Source organism: Strix uralensis, chromosome 7 (assembly GCF_047716275.1).
Source record: "Strix uralensis isolate ZFMK-TIS-50842 chromosome 7, bStrUra1, whole genome shotgun sequence".
NCBI classification, from domain to species: domain Eukaryota; kingdom Metazoa; phylum Chordata; class Aves; order Strigiformes; family Strigidae; genus Strix; species Strix uralensis.
In genome coordinates, this window is record NC_133978.1 from 28,013,008 (window position 1) to 28,034,702 (window position 21,695).

A 21,695-nucleotide genomic window follows, 5' to 3' on the forward strand; every position below is an offset into this window, starting at 1 on the left:
CCAGGAATCTCCTCCCTCAGCTCCAAAGCCAGGCCAGGAATGCAATCCTGGACCAGAGGTGGCATCTCCTTGCAGAGACTGGCCAGCAGCAATTCTGCACAGGGAAGAGAAGAACACAAGTTACCTCCTTAAAAATGCAAAGGTGGGAAGATGAGGCCAGGAGGCTTGATGGTTGTATATGAATGACTTTATTTAAGTATGCTGGGCACCACCAGGCAACATGGTTTGGACAGTGTGCGAGGGAACAGTCAGGCAGATCAAACAAACGCTAGATCAGAGACGGCACCTTTCTGTCCGGTCACTGCAGGTTACAAAATGGAGCACTGCTGCTTCTGCAAGGGCAGCAGAGGGGCTGGGAGGGGGAGGAAGAGATCACTGGCACTGCCTGGGGGGCATGTGGTAACTGAACCGAGGGGTTTGCTGCTTCCCCTCTGCACGCTGCAGCAAACCAGCAAGAACGCAACTGATTTTCCAGCAGAAGGCTGAGCGTTGACAGCTCTTGCTTAAAACATACAGTCTGTGCTGATGGTAGGTGAACAAGCAGCCTGGCCTCAGCTAGAAAGGGACCACCACACCCGCCTGCCCACAGCCTCTCTGAGCCCAGCAGCGAGCCCTGAGAACACAGCTCCCGCAGGGGCAACACGCTGATGCTCACATTCGTCTCCGCTGGGGCAATGCACCTGCTTTTGCCACGCCTCTGCAGCAGCCCTCCAGCTCTGACCCCATCTCTGCACGCAAGAGTGACCCCAAGGTGATGTGTGGCAATGAACAGAAAGGAAGGGAACAGGGAGGAACTGCCACCGAGCAACTCCAGCTCCACTGCTACTGCCAGGGACTGCAGAAAATTAACAACGGAAAAAACCAAAGAGCACCAAATCATGCGTAAGAAAAACCTGAAGGGGAAACAGCAGCACGTGCCAACACGAGGGGTCTTTAGGCCTGCCCATGGCTGTAAAAGCAGAAGCAAAGCAGCCCCCAGGCGAGCAGGAAGGCATATGCAGTACGGCACAACACAGCCCTCCTGCTCACAAACCTGCTGCTCACAGCAGCATCCTGGCACAGTTCATTGTCCTCCTCCCGCTTTGTGTATTCACAGAGAATGGGGAGGTGCCCCCCAGCAGTTACCGGGTGGTGGCGCAGGGCTGGCTGGCGATTCCGCTAAGCACATGCGCTGTAAACAGTGTTAACATGGAACCATGGACAGCTGGGTAATGGGTGTTCAAAGAAGACCCAAAGCGTTATTCCCAGGTGCTGTGGTCAGTATTTGACATATCCTCAGACAGTTCAATAAATAAAACAATTCTTACATTACAATGCACCTTTCCAATTATTATTTTGACCCAGAAGGGATAAAGTACACAGGAGTTAATGCCTGGCTGTAAATACATGCTCCCTTTGCCCTGACATGGCAGGAAGGAGGGAAACAGCCTCGACTCTTACAGAGGAAGAACATGAGAACCCAGCACTGTAAATCTTGGCAGGTTGAGGGGGAACACACAAGTGCCTTCACCCCCATTCTGGGGCACTTGCTTCCAGAGGAGAAAAGGTATTTAAAACAAGGTACGAGAGAATAACCGCCTAGTACAACGATAGCTGATTAGATTTGCTTTGTTCTACTCCATGCAATACAAACTAAGTCCTATCACCAACTTCTCCAGCTGTGGTGCAGACCCGCACATCAGGCGAAGAAGTTACACACACATACGCACACTCACACACCAAAAACAGTGGGGGCAAATGGGCTTAACTGCTGAGAATGTGCTTTCTCTTAATAAAAAATATATTAAAAACAACTTCAATAACCTACTGATGGTGAATACACTGCAGAAGAAAGTAGCTATGGGGCCTCAGCTATGTGTTTCCAGACAATCCAGGCATTGCAGCCGGGCTGACTAAAGCCTGCATGAGCAGTCTGCAGTGGTTGGCTCCCTTCTGGCTTGCTAGGCAAATTCTATAAGCTGTTCCCTTTGTTTTTGCTTGCTTGTTTGTTTTACAGTGACAAATGTGATTACGATACAGAAATTAAGGGACTGAAATGAAAAAGGAATGAGCCATTCTGGAGAAATTCAGACTGGTATTTTCTCCTTTCCATTTAAAAAACCCAACAAAAATAAAATTAAAAAATAAGAAGTTAGTAGTACTAATACAACCCTCCTGCTGCTGTCGTCTTTGCTCAGTGACATCGGGGCATGCTGGCGCACACACACACACACACAGGCAGCTCTCAGACACTCGGACTCAGAAAAGCGAGTTTAGAACTGAAGTGAGTCTTCGGAGGAGACTGAGGACAGGTCCCAGGGCTAGAAGGTTTTTCGGTGGATGGCACGAGCTCCGTCTTCTTCATATTCCTTTTTCGAAACCCACATTTTCTTAAAGGTGTCCAGTGAGGCCAGGATAGAGCCACTGGGGAGAGACAGGCATGTTAGGGGTTAAAGGAAAGTGCTGGGGGCACTCATGGTATCTCTGCAGCAATGTGCTGTTTCTATTGCCTAACACTTCCCCATGTCAGAAAGGTGCTGAGGCTCCCAGTTATCTACAAAAGAAACACTCTCGGGACAGTTGCTTCCTCTCCTGTTAGCCTCAAACGTGCTGGCACTACAGAGCCTGGCACCAGCCGCCCCCTCCCAAGTGACCTGCCGACTGCTGCTCCAGTAACAGGCTGAGCATGGCGCAGCTGAACACCACCACCCCGACACACAGCACCAGAAGGGACAGCAGCATCAGTGCCGACAGGCTGTGCCTCCCCAGCCCGCATCCCACAGCAAAATGTGTCGCCGTGCAGTACGTACCCAATCCACGTGGAATACAATCTCTCCTGAGGAGCTGATATCTGGGAGAAAGAGAATCAGTCAGTGCCTTCCCAAGGTCCAGTCTGCTCCTCCTGGCATGCTGTCCCTGTTTCACTAGGGCTAGATCTCTCCCACCAGAAAGACACCCAGCAGCACCCCCAAAACAGCTGCTGTGGTTCAGGATCCTGGACACAGATCATGTTGTCAGAGGAGTCACCTTCTCAGAGATGAAACCAAACAGGTTTTCATCACAACAGCAAATACTGTTGGGCTGTCTCAGGAAAGTAATTTCTGCCTCGAAGCAAACACAAACGGCAGCTGCACTCTCAGCATGATTCGTTAAGGGCCACAGAACCACACACATAGTAAGTGATAAACACAAAAGAGATTGCTCCTACCCTTATTTTAACGTCCTTCGGAGCTAATTTCTTCACTTCGCTCAGCAGCCTGTCACCAAAGCCTACACAGACAGAAAACATGTAGTCTGAGCCCCTCAGCAAAATCCCAAGTTCCATCTAGTAACAATGTAGACGTGTCCTATGCAGTCCTATTCAAATATCCCATTCCAGATCTCACAGAGACACCCAGAACACAACCAGTGTGATAAGGGGATGCTGTCTCCCCCAGGACAGACTACAAACACTGGCACAACGGGCTCTATCCCTCAGCAGCAACTTGACATGAGCAAACAAGATTTGTAGCTAGGGCCAGAGGTGGGCCAGTTCTGCCCCCCTTCCCTGGACATTCCTCCTGTGTCCAGCCCATTTGTAGAGGGGAGCAGGGTTTGAATGGGAAGAGCAGGACCTATCTGGAGATGTCCACCTGTGGCTAACAGGCTCTGGCAGAGGATATCTTTAAGTTGATGGGGGCCAGCTGAGCCCCGAGGGGATGGGTAGAAAGTTTTCTCCACACACGTGGCTGACATTTCATGCAGTACCAGGACTGTTGGAGTCTCTCGGGTATCAAGGACCTGAGATGCAAGAGCCTTTTAGGTATCCAGTCTCAATTATCCTGAACTAGAGCAGCAGAAATGAACACAGCTATTCAGTCCTGACACAGGCAGAGTGATAGGAAGAAAAAGACAAAAGCCCCCCAAGCCCAGGAAGTGATACACAAGGGCAGAGGCATCTTGCATACCCAGAAAGGTATGACTAGGACTCACAAAATTAGACAATAACCCTCCGCTGAGAGAGCAGAGTTCCCACAGCCCTCATCTCACAAGACAAGTTAGGTGATCTAGGTTATCCTCCCAGTTTCACATGAGAAGGAAGCAAGAGCTCAGGTATGTCACAGCCCACTGAAAGAGGAGAGACAGGAACCTTTGAAGAGTGTGGAGCCTCCAGACAGCACGATGTTGGAAAACAGTGTTCGCCTCAGGTCCATGTCTGATTTCTGAATGGCAAAAACAAGCACCTCGTGCAGTCCTTCACATTCTTCCCCTATCAGGTCTGGCCGGAACAGGAGCTCTGGGGCTCGGAAACGGGCAGAGCCAATCTGCAAGGGGAGAAGTTAGTACAGAGGGGAAGAGAGCAGTGTGCCTTTGTTCACTATGTACAGTTTGCAGGACCTGCCTTTCTTAGGTGAAACTTCAGAGTTCAGAAGTTTCCCGGACATTCATGCTGCATCACTACCTCCCAAGTGAACACCAGTTTGGTCTACTGCTCCAAGAAAATGTGCTATTTACATTTTGCAGATGAAAGAGATGAAAAAACTTGCTCAGTCCCATACAGCAGGTCACTGGCAGAAGATGGAGCAGCTCCACCCCTGGTGCTAGAGGTAAGACCTGTATTTCCTCTCCTTCAACCATTCTGTAGTGGGCCCAGTCTTTTGAGTATTCCTAACTCAGTCTTCAAAGCAATTGTTTCTGCACCTCTAGGCAGAACAAAAGCCACATACAAAACCACTACTGAGTTTAGTGAGCTGATAACTACCCACACTACATACCTGATCTGCATAAAGATTGGCTAGATCAGAGCCTTCACTCAAACAGCTGAGTCCCCATGGTCATGCTGCATCCTTACCCAGCACTTCCAGTAGAAGCTGTGAGGTTTCTAATAATGTTTTCTTCCCCTAAAAATTCTAGTGCCCAGTCAACAGCCTGGGATGAGTTCTGGTCTTTTAAAATTATCCCTTCCCACCTAATGTCACATCACATTTCCCATCACTAGGCAGGCAGCTCTTCTGGAAACCCTGTGCTTCATGTGAGGAATCCTCTGAGGATGGTCCTTACACACCTCAATAGTGCTTCCATCTGGCAGGTAGTACTGAGCCTTCTCAGTCTCCAGAGTCTCATCCTTCTGGGGGTTTATTGACAGGTAGCAGGCACGCTGGAAAGGAAACACGAGTCAGGGAGAGGGAGAGATGAGAAGGGTAAACCCAAATGCCTCTGATAAAATACTTTCATCACTAACAATCAAAATCCGTGTATGCCTTTGGGGAAACCAATTTCAACAATATTTTGTGCTTTTGGGTTCACATCAGGTAAAATACCTATTCATGCTACAGCTCCATATGATGATTAGAGACATCAAGGATGCTCACACCCCCTCTAGCTGCTGCTCACCTCTCACTTCCAGCTCTCTCTTACTGCTTAGAAGTTACTCCCTCTAGTGCAGACGGGGTAACTATCCTGTGAGCGCTTCCAACCTAGGGAAAGGTTTTGTAGGGCAAAGCAAAACATGCACCCGAAACACCTTTAGTGACATTAACCTTGTATAAAGGTGGGCTCAGGTAACTTCACAACAAATTAAGAGCACAAAGTCAGTCCATTATTGCATTTCAACAGGGTAAACACTAATAGCTAACAGCAAAAACTTCTTAACATGATCTAAGCTGCTCGCTTCCCATTGCACACCTACATCTTAAGTTACAGGAATCAAAATATTTTGACTTTTCAAACTGCTCCAGAACTCCATATTTTTTATTCCGCCATAAGTTTTGCTATTCCAAATTGTTATCACTTGGAGATTGAAAAAACATATCTAAACAGAATCACTGAAATGTTTAGGTTGGAAGGGGCCTCTTGAGACCATCTAGTCCAATGCCCTGCTTAGGCAGGGTCAGCTAGAGCAGGCTGCCCAACACCATGCCCAGTCATGTTTGGAGTAACTCCACAGATGGAGAATCTACAAACCTCTTTGGGCCACCTGAGGGTATCTGACCACCCTCACAATAAACCAAGAAACAGAGAACAATGTTTGCACCGAAGTAGGAAGTAAAGGTTCCCCTTTTAAGGTAATTTCTCCTCTAAACTTTTCAACACCATCAACATTTTTTTCCCCTTAAAAAAACCAACTCAAGTCAGATAGACTAACAGATCACAAGCAGCTTTTGGGACTGAGAAACTCCCACGTACAGGGTCTCAGCTTTGTGCTTGCCACAGTGCATGCAGGCTGCATATCCAAACTTCTCCAGAGGCAAGAAAACTGCAAACATAAGCAGCCACACTCAACCCCTCAGATCTGAAAAATCACAAATGGCACCAACATCAACAGAAATTTCACTGCAAGTTCCAGGCACAAATATCCTAGAAATCTGCAACACCTTCCCCAGTTAAAATTAATCTTAAAGTAAAGCAAAAGGTGTCAGTTGGAGAGTGAACATCAGGTTGTTCCCTCCCTTCTTCAGCAGTCTCACTGGTGAGGGTAGTCCGTATGCAAAGCAGGACTTGGCTCACTTTCCCTTGCTCTTTGTTTCCCCAAGTGTATAGTCCAGAGAAGAGACCGCACTGATGCAAGATGTTGTGTTTGACAGTCAGCCCAACATCTTTTAATAGTTTTATCAGCCAAGATGCAAAGGGAGCCTTGGCCATTTATGAAGAGTGCAAGACTCTTGCTTTGTCCCACAAGGCCATTGCAATTGCACTGCAAATGATGCTTGGTACAAAACAGGCTTCTTCTGAAGCAAAGAGTTCTCCAGCAAGCCTCTGATCACCAGATCTTCTGGTCCACAGATGCTGCAGTATCTGCACATGTCAGCTTTTTCTCTCCAACAGTCAGCACAGAGAGCAGCTACCAGGTTAAAACCAACAACCCTATGAAGTCTCCAGCTCTGGGCAACAGGCAGAAGATATTCACCTGGACTGTTACGTGAAGCGCGAGCACTGCTCCCTCAGCACAGCCACACTGAGCTATAGCAGGGCAGAACAAGGAAACCATTTCCCTTATGGTCCTTTGCTGGTAGGTCACGGGCTCAAGAATAGCTCGTTAAGGCTCTCAAGCCCTGGCACGGGCTGCTGACTCAGCCCAGAGTCATCTGCAGCAATCACAGCTTGCAATGGGGGCCCATAGCACTCAGCAATCACAGCCAGGGATGATCTGAGGACTGACCCCATGCACTGAAGGCATGGATGTGCAGGCAGCCCCAAGTCACACACAGCCTTGCCAGAATCAGAGAGCAACCTGTCTGTGTGAGCACGGTGATGCCACAAAGCTGCTGTGAGCAGTCACCAGCTCTGAGCTACTGCTCACTGTCCCTCCTCTGTCTTCCTCTCTTGGCACAAAACAGAAGCCAAGGTAACTGCTTTGCTAGGGATCTTTATCTTGCCTTTCCAAACCACTGCATAGCTCTAAGGTCACTAAACATTGCAGACCCTATAAAGAGGGGAAGCTTTTGTAAATGTGAATGCTGTGAGAGAATTCTTTCACAGGGGCAGGGGGGAAGCAACTTGCAATATCCTACTTGTGATCCCTACCTGCCATGGATTTTACAGAGCCTTGCCCTGAAGGGTAAACACTAGTGAAAGATACCATCAGACCCTGAGAAACTGCAGCACAAATAAATCTGCAAAGCAGATTCTGAACCACCAGCCTGTCTTCACCTCCATGTCAACAGCCCCTCAACAGGGATTGGATGTGATCTTGACTAAAAGTCCCCCAAAAAATGGGATGGCTGAGGTTGCAAGGGACCTCTGGAGGTCATCTTGTCCACTCGCCTTGTTCAAGCAGGGTCACCTACAGTAGGTTGCCCAGGACCATGTCTCAGCAATCCCAGCTTTCTCAGCCTTTCCTCATAAGAGAGATGCTCCAGTCCTTTCATCATCTCAGTGGTCCTAGTTTCCCTTGGGTAGATAAAGGAATGAGGTGCAGAGCTAGGTAGGCTGGCACATCCACTAGATTTCACAAGTCACGACTTCCCTTGGGCAGAAATCCCTTCTTGGATAAACACAGAAACAGACAGTACATCACCTCCTTGATGGTCTTGACAATCTCAAACTCAGAGGTTGTGTGGAAGTCATAGCCTTCCTTCCGGAGATAGAGACGCAGGAAGCGTGAGACATCACGGCCAGCGATGTCAATCCGCATGATGGAGTGAGGCATGGCAAAGCCTTCATAGATGGGAACCGCATGGGTAACGCCATCCCCGGAGTCCAGCACCACTCCTGTAGTCCTCCCAGTGGCGTAGCTAACAAAGGGGCAAACAATCAAGTCAGAACAAGCAATTCAAAGTGACCCCAAGCATGCAGCACATCCAGGCTCAACTCAGGGAGCAGAGCTTTCACATGAACAGGGGCTAAAACAAAACCAACCAAAAACCTAGCTCTCATCATAGTTCAGCAAATTTCTGTAAACTCTTTATTACAGAAATTAAAATCGAGTTTCAGATCTTGCTTGAGAAGGGGATAAGTCAGACATCGTTGTGGTCTTCCACAGGGTTTTTTTTCCGGTTTGTGAAAAAATGGATTTCACAGCAACATTTCACAAGCACAAATGAAAGACAAAAGACACTTACAGGCTAAGCACAGCTTGCATGGAGATGAATAGCGCCGGCACATTGAAGGTCTCAAAAAACACCTCAGCAGCACGCTCTCTGTTCTTGCGCGGGTTTAGGGGTGCTTCTGTCAGCAGCACAGGATGCTGGTAAAGAAAAGAAGGAGCTGTGCTGCAAGAACCAGGAGGCAGCTAGACATGTGTTCCTGAAAATTTCTGCTTATTTATTCACTTTAGGAACCACTGGTGCAAGAGGACAGGTAGAAGGGAATAATTTCAGCTACTGAGCTGTGTTAAGACTGAAAATAACCTCTATTAAGTTGGAAGACCAGCAGGGTTCTGGTCTAGTTATGAAGAAGTGTTAGGGAATCTACTCTGTGAATAACCCTGATGCGTGAAGGACAAACAAGATGACTCTCAGTGCCAGAAGTCAGCCAGATTAGCCAAAATACAGACCCTAAGAAAGGGCGAAGGCATACGGTCTTAGCACGAGCAGGCAGAAATATTCCTACTCCACTTATACAACATACTGCTCTCAGTCATTTAATAATTTTTTGGTTATCTTCTTCCAGACCACAGGATTGTGGTTTTCTCCTTCCTCACTTCAAATCATGTCACTGCTGAGTGGATATGTCTGATGTGCAGGCAGAACAGGAAAAGTTAGAAGCACTTGGCCTAGAGCAGAATCATTAAGAGAGTGTGAATAACAAATGCTGAAAGTCAAATTTTCAGTCAGGACAGAACATTAGATATGGGGAGGAATTCTGCTTGGACACTCTTGTGCAGTATCTCCTGAGAGGTGAAAGAGCCTAATTAAACAACAGACACATTTAGAAAGAAGAGCAAAGGAAAAGTCCCAAATCCTTCCTGGAGTTCCAAGGCTCCTGGTGTTACACATACACTGAATGACGCCTGTGTCAGGACATAATGAGGTATCTCACCTCCTCTGAGAATGTCTGAAGCTGGTCTTTTGAATACACATACTGCCAAATGCGCTCCATGTCATTCCAGTCCTTCACTATGCCATGCTCCATCGGGTATCGGATCGAGAGGAGACCTCTGTGCTCCTGAGCAAACAGAAAGGACAATAGAGCACACCTGTCAGACTCGAACAATCACATTTCTGAGCACTATGGCTATGATTTAATGTCAGACTCACTTATTTCTGATGCCACTAAAAGACATCTTATCTCTAGCATATAGGGCAAAACCTGAACATTAATCACAAACATCTCTCCCACAGAAGTATTCACAAGATTAAACAAGGCCTTTTTATACCAAGTAGGAAAGCCTCGCATTTGTAGAGCACACTCCATCCTGACACTTTTTAAGCCAACATACAGACACCTATCAAGCGGTATCTTTGTTTTACTGGCTCAGTCATGATACAAAACGTAACAGGGTGGTATTAGGGAATGTAGTTCGGAGGGCTCACGAGAAACGCGAGACCGTACGACTGCATACTGACAAAAGCAGGACTGTGGAAAGCAAGCTTCTTGCCCACACCAGGGAGATAAAAGGCAACCAAGTAGGGGCCATATCTAAAGTTCCCAGTCAAAAAGATGGGGATGTAACCATACAGGCCTAGAAGTAGCCTAGAAAAACAGGAGAGATACAGAAGGACTTGGGAAAAAGGCCTGTGGTCAGCAGGCTGGCACAAGAATTTCATGAAGCTTCCCACACCTTGGACACACTTAAAAGTGACAATCTATTCTGCTCTTCAGATCTACACGCTGACACCAAGGAACCACAGCCCATTTAAGCACAGCTGCTACAGCCTGTCCTTACAGCAACATACTGAGACATATGGAGAAGTGCAGTACACAGGTTTTCTTACCTCTGCCTTTGGACCAATGAAAATGTCCCCTTCTAAAGCACCAGCCATAACACGAGTGTGCTTTGGTCTGCCCACACTAGAACAGAGGCAAGAGTATAAATGCTTCTAGAGAGCTCAGATGCACCCAAGGATTAACGACTTTGTTCCTCTCTGTCCTAACTAGTACTTTCTAAAGCAATGGGTGAGTCTGGGGGCACTATCAGGTGCAGACAGACCCACGTTTGCTCTGAGCTAATCTCAGAATCAGAGGTGAAGGGAACAGATTGTAGACAGTTCTGAATTGGCAGAACATAAGTCAGCTGAGTCTGGCCACACTTTCCCTGATGATTCAGGATTTATTTGTTCCAACAGTGCCTGGGGTGAACATGGCTAGACTGAGCAACCGTCTAAGCTGACAGATCCACATGGTGTTGCTTGAACTCAGTTAGGCTTCTCAGATTAGACATTCATAGTCCCATACCCCACCTCACATACAGAACACATTGCTCAGAACACAAATATACTCATTAACAACCCACCCCACTGAAAATAAAAACCAGTGACAATTCAGAGTTCCTCCTTCCAGTAAAACTCTCAGAAAACTTCCAAGTTTGGCAGGAATCAGGACATCAGATCACACACCAAAGAAATACAGAGGTCTTCACACCTCTCGTCCCAACTTTATCTTTCTCCCGGTCCTTTTCCTCATGTCTCAGGACTAAAGGATCCTATGGCTTTGGTTGGGTATTGAGCCTGACAAAGTGATAAATCATCTTTTACAGTTCATCCCCCCCTGAAAAATTTCAAAGTACTTAATAGCAGAGATCTCCTCTCCCTGATGCTTCTGTGCAGCAGGCAGAAAAAGAATAACTAATTTCTTCAGTTACAAAATTGGACCATTCCTCCTCTCTATGTATCAAAGAATTGGTAAATGGAACTAAGAACTTACCAAGATCAGCAGAATACTTACTAGTTTGGAAAGCAGTATTTCGGTATTTGATCACCTGCAAAACCCGCTTTAATCACACCCGAGCCCTGTGGGAGCAACAGATAAACATGTGAGTTTATCATTCATCCAGTCATCTTCACAAGTTTTAAAGGAGTAGCAAAGTACATCAGCACGGACAGATCCTCTCCTTTTTACTAGGAATAAAGCTCCCCAGGGAGCTGTTTCTCCAGGCAGGGTTGGGGATGGGAAGGTGCCAGCAGGCCAGCTTGGCCACTAGAGGGGAGTAACTGGCACCTCCCTGGCAGCAGCACATCACACATGGCACAAACACCCGGGAGCATCCTGGTGCTGCTCCACAAACACACTCGAATGCTGCTCTGTACAGACAAGTATTTTTCTACCCAGTGCTATGGCTAGGGGTGCAGGAAGCTAAATCCAAGCTCTGGAGTTTTCTATAGATCTTAAATACTCTCTAGGTGAAGGAGAGCACTCTAGAAAGCTGAGCAAGAGCAACCAAATCCTGCCAGCTTCAGGGGCCACTGCTAAAAGGGGGAGGATGAAGGCTGTAGGCCTCTCAGAAGCAGCAGATTCACAAAGGATAAAGGGAGGGTGGATAAAGTCAGAGAACAGAATAGGAAAAGCCTGTGTGAAACAGATTGGAGTGGAGACTAAGGAAAAGAATATCAGGTGGTGGATAAACTAGCTAATGCTAAGGAGGAAGGTCACAGAAACATGGTCAGAAAAGACACTGGAAACAAACCCAAGCTGGGGTCTGGAAAGAACAAAGGTGCCAGTCAGACTGCAAGGGGAAGGGCTGAAGGCAGGAAGAGAGGCTGACAGGATAGGGCTTGTTTAGAAGGGATAAGGAAGAAGAGATGAGGCATGGCAGTCAAAAAGGCACAAACCCAAAAAGCCTACTGCAACATTCAAAGCAGCACAAGCAGCAAACACAAGGCGGGTAAAACCAGCCGCAGGGAAGCCCTGGCAGGGAGTCAGTGCCAGGCATCCGGCCCCACAGCTCCCATCCCTGTCAGTATCATCCGGAAGCGTCCTGGGAACCCCATCATCAACTTGGATCTGTGCTGACTCCTTCCCCTCCTCCATTTCCTCTCCCTGCACAAGGGAATGACATCTTGAAACAATGAGCAGCTTGCAGGAACACCCAAGTTTTGCTAAGGAGCGGATTTTCATAGGATCTTCCGGATAAGCTGTTTCACTGGTAATCACAGACTACCACAGGAGCGAGCTCTTCTGCAGAAAAAGGAGCAGTTCTGCTTTACCCTGTACTGAGAGAAAAGCACGTGAGTTTGTACTGAAACCTGTGAAGTGCCTGTTCACTCTCAGCGGCTCTGCAGCAGGACTGCTCTGTTTTTGAGGCCAAAAAGACATTTTGGCTGCCCCAAAGCATTTTAAAATGAGTAGCGACGCAGCTCCTCCACTGCTTTCCCCTTCCCCCACCTCTGCATGGGTCAGCATCACTGCTTTCACTTGGAGGCTGAGGCCAAACGAGTTGCTCAGGGCTCTGCCAGACAAGCCCTGGCTGCAGCTGTTTCTTGATGCTGCCGTCCCAGCTGTCTGCCCCATTCCTGTTGCAGAGGTTACCAGCCAGAGCCAGCTCAGCAGAAAGGAATACAGGGTGGCCACAGCCTCTCCAGTTCACAGTCCAGCACGTTATTCCCAAGCTACTTTCATCAACAGATTCAGCCGAGGTGCTGGGCTTTGCACAGAGCATGTGTGCTCTGCCAACCAGGCCCAGGGCACTCCTGCCCTAAAACCGCCAGAGTCAGATTTGCCAGGATGCATCTGTAAGAGATAAGTATCAGGAACACTTTGCAAACCAGACCTAGCTAGTTATAAAACATGTAAAAGGTAGATTGCTTGACTCCTTGCCTCCTGACAAACGCCTGCAGCCAGGCTGCTCAAGGAGCACACCCAAGCTGGCACCCGGGCAGGACTACTCCCTCTGGGCAAGGGGGACTTGGCTCCAGTTGCATTCCAAGGTCTGCACTAACAGGTACCGGTGTGACAAAGCAGCCTGTGAAGCGTTAAAGAGACTTCACTTTAGACAGACTCTCTTCTGGCTATTCACTTCAAAGTGAGCAGGAGTAAAACAAAACCACTATTCTGATTTTCCTTATCATAGCTTATAAACAACTCTATACCTGGGAAATAATACCATCTTTTGTCAAGCCTTGTAGCAAAAAAGCTGAATCAAACACAGTAACGTAACCACATCACAATATTGTGCTTATTGAATATTTTATTCAAGATAATGACTGATCTTGCTGCCAACACAGTCTGCTGCTGGGAAGTGGCTTCAGGAGAACAATGATGCTTCTATTTTAACACAGAGATCAAAACTTCCTTATGCCAGGCCAAAAGTTACCCAGCATGTCCTGGTGAGATTCCCAGCAAATTATGCATTTTAAGATTTACATATTGAAGTTCAAAGTTAACCGAATGTGTTGGTAGCTCAGAATTCCTAGCCGGAGTCAAAGACGGAGAATGTGCCGGTAGGATGGGACTTCAACACAGTTGTGCTTCCAGGTGCCTGGGAATGAACCAAGCACAGCTGTTTGCTATCTCCGCACTACAAAGACCTGAGAGCACTTTCTGACCTATTCAATTTTTCTTGAAAACATTTTATTTCTTTGAAGATATGTGTGCACTGAGTAAATCTATTTATTATAGACCAGTTTGAGATTCCTATACAATGAGACGGAAAGGTTTAAATTTTGAAATAACCCTGGCTGATTCAGAAGATTTAAAAGACCTCTTTTTCCATCTTTGTTTCGAATAGGCAAAAAACCATGCATCCTCCTTTCTGCTACAAGCTCTGATTTATTAAAACTTAAAAAAAAAATTAAAATTAATATCCTTCCACCAGTAACTATCCTGGCTGGGCTTTCATCCTGTTTTCTTTGTGTTGTTTTTTTGTTTGTTTGTTTGTTTTAATCTGAGCAAAAGAATAAAAGAAAGAAAAACCACATGTCAAATGTAAAGGTCAGGGAAGATAATCTCATGGAAAATTCTCATGAGTACCTTGAAGTAAGCAAACCTGCCTATTCTGCTAGGTCTGCAGCTAGTCAGTTATTGATTCAGTCATCTTGATGCATTTAGGACTCAAATTTAAATGGTAATCACCAAGGGTCAATCTGCCGTGTAGCACTTCTTATGGAGAATGCACATTTCATATTGTAAAACTATTTTATTAGATACATATTTTATAATGTCAAGAATAAACCAAAGACACAACAGCCCTTACTGACAGCTCAGCTGTTTAAAATGCCACCACTTAGGCTACAAAGCCAAATTTTATCCTCTTTTATGTAAACAGAGACAATTCCATGGAGGTCAAGGAATTTGCACTTGCTTAGGCCACAGCTGAACCATGCTGCCTATTTACATGTGCATTATGTTCATCAGGGCTCCCAGACCATTTATTTCAGAAAGAGCTTGTTAGGAGTGCAAGACGGGAATACAGTTCTTTTAAAAATGATCTATTGGACAAGGAGGAGTATTACAGTTGTGCTGAGGCACAGCTCTAACCTCTCACTGTATATTACAAGACTCTCCCCACTGAAAATATGCAGCTGAGTGTACTGCTTGGCAAAAGAAAAAACACCTCCTTGTTGAGTTTTTAGCTGCATACCTTGATGCCCTTTTGAAACACACCAAGATGCTAGAGCAGGGCTGGAACGGGGGTGGTCTGGCTTGTTCACCAGCTCAGTACTTCATTTCCCCCTCCCCACCCTCCTATACAGACACATACATGAGACAGGGTAATGTTCAGACTTGAAAAGGTGCCTGCAGCTCTCTGAGGAAAAGCAATAATGAGGCAGCAGGAACAGCGGTACCTGCTCCGTGCAGCTCCACTTCCCGTCCTGCCTGAACTCAGAAGAGTACCAAAAATGCAGCGTCACCACAAGGCTCCTCGTCTGACAGCCTGCCAGCGTTAAAGGCAGATGTCACAACAACTGCTTCATTCTACTTCTTGTACAGGGAGGGGAAGTGGGGGAACTCATTTATCAAAGAGACAAGAAGAAGAATTAGCTTTTATAAGACCAGCTGATAAAATAAGAAAAGAAACAGAGTCAGTTGCTGACACATGAGCCCTCCTTCAAGGCTGAAGCAGGGGCGGCAATCACTGCACTACATAACAAAAGGACATACTGAAGTTAGATACAGGCTGCGATCATATGACTATAGCAAAACAAACTGATCCTCACAGTACCAGAGTGCCTGGAAATAACTTTAATGGTTAGCTAATCACTTCACACCACAGCAGGGTCAGTGCTATTCCAGTCATTTCTAAGAACAATTAACCTAACTTATTCTTTAATGTCTCCAGTAAAGAAGATAACATGTTCTTCTCCACATAGTCAATTCTACTGCTTAATCTCCTTTTCCATTAGATATTTTCCATCAGTGTCTAACCTAAATCTCTCTGCTGTGATTCCAGGGGAAGAAACAAAACCAAAACTGTATCAGAGAACTCAAGCTGTAGAAAGGAAATTGGGATCAGTAATAAAGAAGGGGTTAGAAGAATAATTAGCTTGATCTGAGATGATTTACAATCCTTCAGCTTATAGGGGGAAAAAAAATAGGTTGAGAAGAGCTAGCCTAGCAAGTCCACATGCCATATAGCAAAAGGATTCAGCAGAAATGAAGATTATGGAGATAGACAGGAGCACAACACTGACCCCTCAAAACAACAAAATCTGAATCACTGGCAGTAGAGGTCAGAAGGGAGGAGCATGAATTTGTGACTCACTACACAGAAGGAGGCTCCCTCCAAGATATGCCCTCCCACCCCTTCCTGGACAGTCCTTTCTCTTGAGAGGCCAGCATGGATAGGGCTAATCAAAACTGGACCCAGAAGTACCTCATCAACGCATGCAATCACTCCCACTCATCTCAAACCGAGCTGTTACCCACACAGGTTGAAGGTCTGCTTTGAGCTAATGAGAAGCATTATCAGGTAGGAGCAGCCACCTGTGACACCACACCCCACTGTCAAATTACAGCTGATGCAACCCATGCTGGGAGCAGTTCCTTCAGGAGCTCTGCCTCCTGACGGCTCCGGCATGGGAATCCACGCTTTGGGTGCCAGCACTCCCTTGCTGGGAGCACTAGGCTGGATACGTTAGGAGGAGGTGGCTGGTCCTGGGAGTGACCGTCCCCCTTTCGCTGGGAGCTGCCTGACGGGGGGTTGGCTGCAGGGTGCCATCTCCAGCATGGCCCCACAGAAAAGAGCAGACCCCCCCCAGAGCACGCTGGGAGTCCGGCCAAGGCCTGCCCCAGAGCATGCCGGGACTCTGGCCAAGGCGGGGCCCACCAGCCCCCATTGTCCCCCAGGCATAAGGTGGGGCCGCAGAGCCGGGGTGCAGCCCCGCCTGACGGACAGCTCTAGCTGCCAATGAGCACAGGTGTTTTCCGCGAAGGCGGGGCAGCAGGCACCCCGCTTCGGCAGTGAACAGCGGGCTGCCCCCGCTGACTGACAGCTGCCCCAGCCAATGGGGTCGCCCCGCCCCTCCCAGCCAGCAGACACCTCGGCAGCGGCGGGGGCCGCTCCCCACCAGCGAGGGGCAACGGCCCTCGGCAGGTGACAGGCAACCACCTCAGCCAATCGTGGTGCGTCGAACCGTGGCGGCCCCGCCCCAGCGGCAGCTTACGAGGACGCAGCGTACGGCGCTGTACGAAGGCCCGAGGCGGCGGCCAGGCCGGCGGAGGGGGGGGGGGCGGCGGGCGGGGCGCGGCGCGGCCGTCCCCGATGACAAAGGGATTGCGGCCCGCGGGCCCTTCCCGCCCTCCCAGCTCCCGGGACGCGCGGCCGCCCGCACTCACGTTATCTATCACGACGGGCTGGTTCGCTATCACGTCGTAGGACTCCATGGCGAGGACCCGCCGCAGCCACCCGTCAGGGAGCAACAGCCCAGCCCTCCCCGGCGCATGCGCAGAACGGCGGCGCGGAGCCGCCTGGGCGATGTATTCCTCCGGCCGCGGTGCCTGCTGGGAAGCGTAGTCCCGGCCTCGCGCGGTGCATGCCGGGAAGGTGCGCCGGTAGTGGGGCATGCCGGGAGATGTAGTGCGGGAAAAAGGAAACGCGGTAAAAACACCCAGGGCCTGGAAACTGCCTTTTCGGCGTGAAACCCGAGTGAGGTGGTGGGTGCTGTCTTCCAGGCGGGAGTTGTGCACCTCCACTAAAAACCACTTCATTTCATCGGGCTGCTTTCTAGTTTAATAGTTTTTTTCCCCTAATTTTTCTAACAGGATAAAATAAAAAATTATTGCATCACCTTCTGTAGAGGCAATCTATCACCAGTGAAAGCGTTTTACTGTCCCATTAGTCCATGGGATCATCTCTGCAAGCTGCTGGTCATAATGCCTCTGTTCTCTCAGAGTATTACCTAGTTTCTCTGCGTTTTTGGAGGCATGGCAACCAGAAAAGAAACGTCGGTACAAAGAATACACGTAATAGGCATCCTAGTGTTAAATAATGTCTTCCCTGATGTTCTCCACTTGCTACATGTTTTAAAAGCACTTTGAATAATTGATGACTGACAAAGACAGTAAAATTAGGTTTTCTTGAAACTCTGAGCAACGACACTGAGTCTTGAAATTAGTTAAAATGAACTTCACTGCCAGAAGAGTACCTGAAGGCTGATTCAGAACTCACCTGTCTTGTCCCGCATCTTTCATGCAGACACCAAGACTCTCCTTCTGCAGTTTCTGCCTTTAGCCCAAGCAGATACTCTCATCTCAGATATTTGTCTTCGGTGTTTTTCACCATTCACCTAGTGTAAAAAAGGGGGTTTTGTACGACATGACGAAGGGGGTTAAATTATTTCAAGAGCAGTATTTTATTACCTCAGTAAATGCCAGGGGAGACTCATTATGTGTGTATTAAGCCAACACAGCATTTCATACATGACTCTGTTATATTTACCTCTCAGTTGACTGTAACTGACTTCTCGGGTGGATGTCACAAAAAATAGTATCACAGTAACAGGACAAGTGAAATATTGTTTGTCGTGGGAAGCAGTGATTCATGAGAATACCAACTGCTCACATCCCTTCTCAGTGGATAGTCATTTGTTCGTCTGCTTGCCAACTTGACTGTATGTGATCTCCTAAAAGGTATGTTGTGAATATTGATTATAGAATAAACTCTCAGCTATTTAGATGAGAAATGCAACAAGCAGGAGCACTCATCCTATCCTCTCAGCACTCTATTGCTCATTTTTTCTCTATGCTGATTAAAAAGCAGGACACTGCTCTAGCAAAGATGTGTAGGACTACTGAACACATGCCAGTTCGCACATACATACATGGCTTTGCATGACCACAGGTGTAGTTGCAACTCAGTAATGAGCCAGATCTTCAGTGTGCTTAGTACACAGGCTAAGATCCTCAATCAGACAGCCCTTGAACTTCACCTATTTGCATTGCTTCGCAGCTGCCTCTGAGGTACCTACAGATACTGTAAGGTGCATGGGGAGAATAAATGTCCTGTGAGGACTGGAGAAGGTATAAAGATAGCAGTAACAAAAGCCCTAAGAGCAGTAGTAGAGGAAATAAGGCTCTTAGCTTGTCTTGGAGCACAGCCACGGTCCCAGAGAATTGCAGGGTTACGAACGGGCAGAGTGTTAAGCCTCACACCCAGCTCTCCATCCCGGGACCTGCTGCGTGGACAGATGAAGTCCAACAGAAGCAACTCCTGAACCGCCACACAATTTACAGCCTTACTTCTTCAGGTCAGATTAACACAGGCTTGAGTGCCGGGGCTGGGGGTGGCTGCGGCCGGCGAGCTGCCCCAGGACAGGACCTGCCCTGCTGTAAGCCCCCTTGGGCGAGCCAGGGCCGGGGAAGGCGCCCACCAGGCCCCTGCCCCAGGCGTCCCGCCAGCCGGACCCCTGCGCACCTCGTCGCTGCCCAGGCCTCTCACCCCTCCCTGCCGCGGGGCGACCCCTGAGGCTGCCCCACGGGGACCTTCCTCTTCCTTCAGGTCGATCCGGGTGCCGGTAACCTCCTGACCCTCCAAACCCTCCCTCACGCCCACGGGCCCCCCCTACAGCCCCGGGCCCCCCGGCAGCTCCGTCCCGCGCTCCCCTCAGCACCTCACGGGGCCCCTGGCCCCGCCCCTCGCCCCGCTCCGCGCACGTCCCCGCCGCCGCCGCTAGAGGGCGCGCTCGCGGCGTGGCGTGGAGCGGGGCGGGGGGAAGAGGCGCGGCCGCCCTCCGCGCCTCGCGTCGCCATTGGCGGAACCACCGTGTCACTCACCGTCGCCCGGGCAGCGGGGCCCGCCCCCTCCTCCCGCAGCGCCGCGCCGCGCAGCGCCGCTTGGGCCGGGCCGGGCCGGGCGCGCGTCGGGCCGGGGGTAGAGCGGGGCCGAGCGGAGCCGAGCGGGCCGCGCCGGGCCGGGACTAGCCGCCTCCGCCGCGCCGTCCCCACCACCGGGACATGGAGGGCGTGCGGCCTGGAGGGGGTCCCCCCGCGGGCGGGCCGGGTTCAGGCTCGGGGTCCGGGTCCGGGTCCGGTTCCTTCCCGTCGCTGTTCCCGCCGGGGCTGCACGGTATCTACGGCGAGTGCCGCCGCCTCTACCCCGACCAGCCCAACCCGCTCCAGGTCACCGCCATCCTCAAGTACTGGTGAGGCGGCCGGGGCTGCGGCCTGGAGGGGGCCGGGGGCCTTGTGTGGGGCTGAGGGGTGGGAAGCAGTGGGGCCGGGGGCCTTGTGCGGGGTTGGAGAAGGTTTGGGGGGGAGCAGTGGAGCGACGGAAGACTGGTGGGGTTGGGGAGGCCTGCGGGGAGCAGTGGGGCTGGGGACGCTGCATGGGGTGGAGGGGGGCAAGGCAGTGGGGCTGGGGGTTGTGCGCAGAGTTTGGGGTGAGATGCAGGAGGTTTGGGGATGTACAGTGGGGCTGGGGGAGGAGGCACAGGGGATGAGGTTGGATGTCTGGGAGGTGTATTTTGGGGGTGTTCCTGGGGAGGATGCACTGGGAACGGGAAGAGGGGTCTAGGGAGGGATGCATTGAAGACAGGGGGATGTATTGGGGTTTCTGGGATGATTTGGAGCTTCCCTGACTGAGGGATGGCTGCTGAGGGCCTTGGCTGGGACAGGTCATGGGAAGGGGAGTATGTGTTACTCGGTGGAGGGGCTGGCTCCCACAGAGGGTGGGGGGCTGGAGTTTCCCCTCCTGTACAGCAGGCACGAGCTCTGTTTTCTGGCCTGGAGCTTGGGGTTCGAGTATGGCCAGCACTGACCGGAGTGAACCTGCCTTCCAGCCTCCAAGCCGGCTGCGTGCCGTGCATGTACCCGTAAAGCCCACAGGGCAGAGCCAGCTTCTCTTGGCCTTGTGTAGCCATGTGTTATCGCAGACTGCGAATCTGCTGCTTACCGTCTCTGCTGACACAGTGTCTGACACCAGTAACAGCAATTGTTCATGTGGGAGAGTGGCATGAAGGAAGTACTTGAATCTTTAGCTATCGAGATAAATGTCTAGCGTCTAGCCCTGTGCAAACAGGAGATCATTTTGCTTTTTACTATCGATTTGCTGCTCAGCCCCCTCTTCTGGGCCTAAGGAACATGATCAGGTCACCCCGAGTGTTTGCTGGACCTGACATTGACCAGTCCCTACTCCAGCACTTGGAAGAAGATTAGTAAACATTCAGCTTCTTTATTTACAGTTAATTTTAACCTGTATGTCTCTATCTGATTGACTCCTGAGCAACAGCAGAATAACATCCTCCCTGTGTTCTGCTCTGACAGCTAAGCTATTGTTGTCTTCCAAAGAAGTGTTGGTTTCGCTCTTACTGCTTAGGGCTTTTTGTATTTAAACTGGCACAATGGGCTGAGATAAGATGTTGCAAATCTGAGACCTCAAAAATACAAATAATTTCTTAATCATCTGCGTGGGTCAGTACTGTGGTACTTTGGTGGTGGTCTGATCAGTCTTCTTTTATACCTATTTCTAATCTTAGATATTCAAGCTTGATGAGTTTCCAGTCACCTTGATTTGGGAGTCAGCACTTCTTTTCTGTCTTGACTTAAACCAATACTGACTACAGTAATGTAAGATTTGTGTGGGATGGAGGGAGATTTAGGTCTATAATGAAGAATGGCAGACACCCTTCTTTGGGAGGAAAACTTGTTTCTTCTTTGCTTAAGGGGTTGCTTAGGGCTTCATTGCAACTGGTGCTCAGACACTAGAAAAACCGCTATTAGCAGTGATGGTTGGTTGCAACTAACAGGTAATGTGAAAACCTGTTTATCCTGGCATTTTCCACTTAGTCGTTCTTCTGACTGTCAGCTCAGCCAGCAGTGAGAGCTGAGATCTTCGCTTGTAGAAATCAAAGGTGAGCTGCTTACTGCTATCCTGTGCAGGAAACTCTTGTGCGAGGTTGATCCTATGTGTATGCTACAGGTACCTG

The 21,695-nt window shown here is 49.2% G+C and overlaps 2 protein-coding genes across 4 annotated transcripts in view; one reads left to right on the forward strand and one right to left on the reverse strand.

Moving 5' to 3' along the window:
- Window positions 1-169: 169 nt before the first annotated feature.
- Window positions 170-17,237, reverse strand: ACTR1A (actin related protein 1A). Its single transcript, XM_074875174.1, has 11 exons — window positions 17,110-17,237; window positions 11,284-11,348; window positions 10,335-10,410; window positions 9,439-9,564; window positions 8,520-8,644; window positions 7,976-8,192; window positions 5,024-5,116; window positions 4,109-4,283; window positions 3,188-3,249; window positions 2,790-2,830; window positions 170-2,403 (listed from the first exon to the last, which is right to left on the reverse strand). The coding sequence occupies exons 1-11, from the start codon at window positions 17,155-17,157 to the stop codon at window positions 2,301-2,303; spliced, it is 1,131 nt and encodes a 376-aa protein (XP_074731275.1). The 5' UTR covers window positions 17,158-17,237; the 3' UTR covers window positions 170-2,300.
- A 2,376-nt stretch (window positions 17,238-19,613) lies between these two features.
- Window positions 19,614-21,695, forward strand: part of SUFU (SUFU negative regulator of hedgehog signaling) — a 101,396-nt gene continuing 99,314 nt past the window's right edge. For 2 of the 3 annotated variants that reach the window (XM_074875175.1, XM_074875177.1), the window contains exon 1: window positions 19,614-19,913. In XM_074875175.1, the coding sequence (XP_074731276.1) occupies window positions 19,726-19,913 (188 nt within the window). In that variant the 5' untranslated portion in view covers window positions 19,614-19,725. The remainder of the gene's footprint in view (window positions 19,914-21,695) is intronic. The other variant, XM_074875178.1, reaches the window with a different exon arrangement.

Excerpts from the sequence above, each read along its gene's own strand:
- ACTR1A (XM_074875174.1), bottom strand. The coding sequence starts at position 17,157 with ATGGAGTCCTACGACGTGATAGCGAACCAGCCCGTCGTGATAGATAAC. Across the intron at positions 9,565-10,334 it reads TCATTGGTCCAAAGGCAGAG|GAGCACAGAGGTCTCCTCTC; the intron begins GTAAGAAAACCT and ends CTGTTTGCTCAG. Across the intron at positions 5,117-7,975 it reads TTGTCAAGACCATCAAGGAG|CGTGCCTGCTACCTGTCAAT; the intron begins GTGATGTACTGT and ends TTTCCTTTCCAG.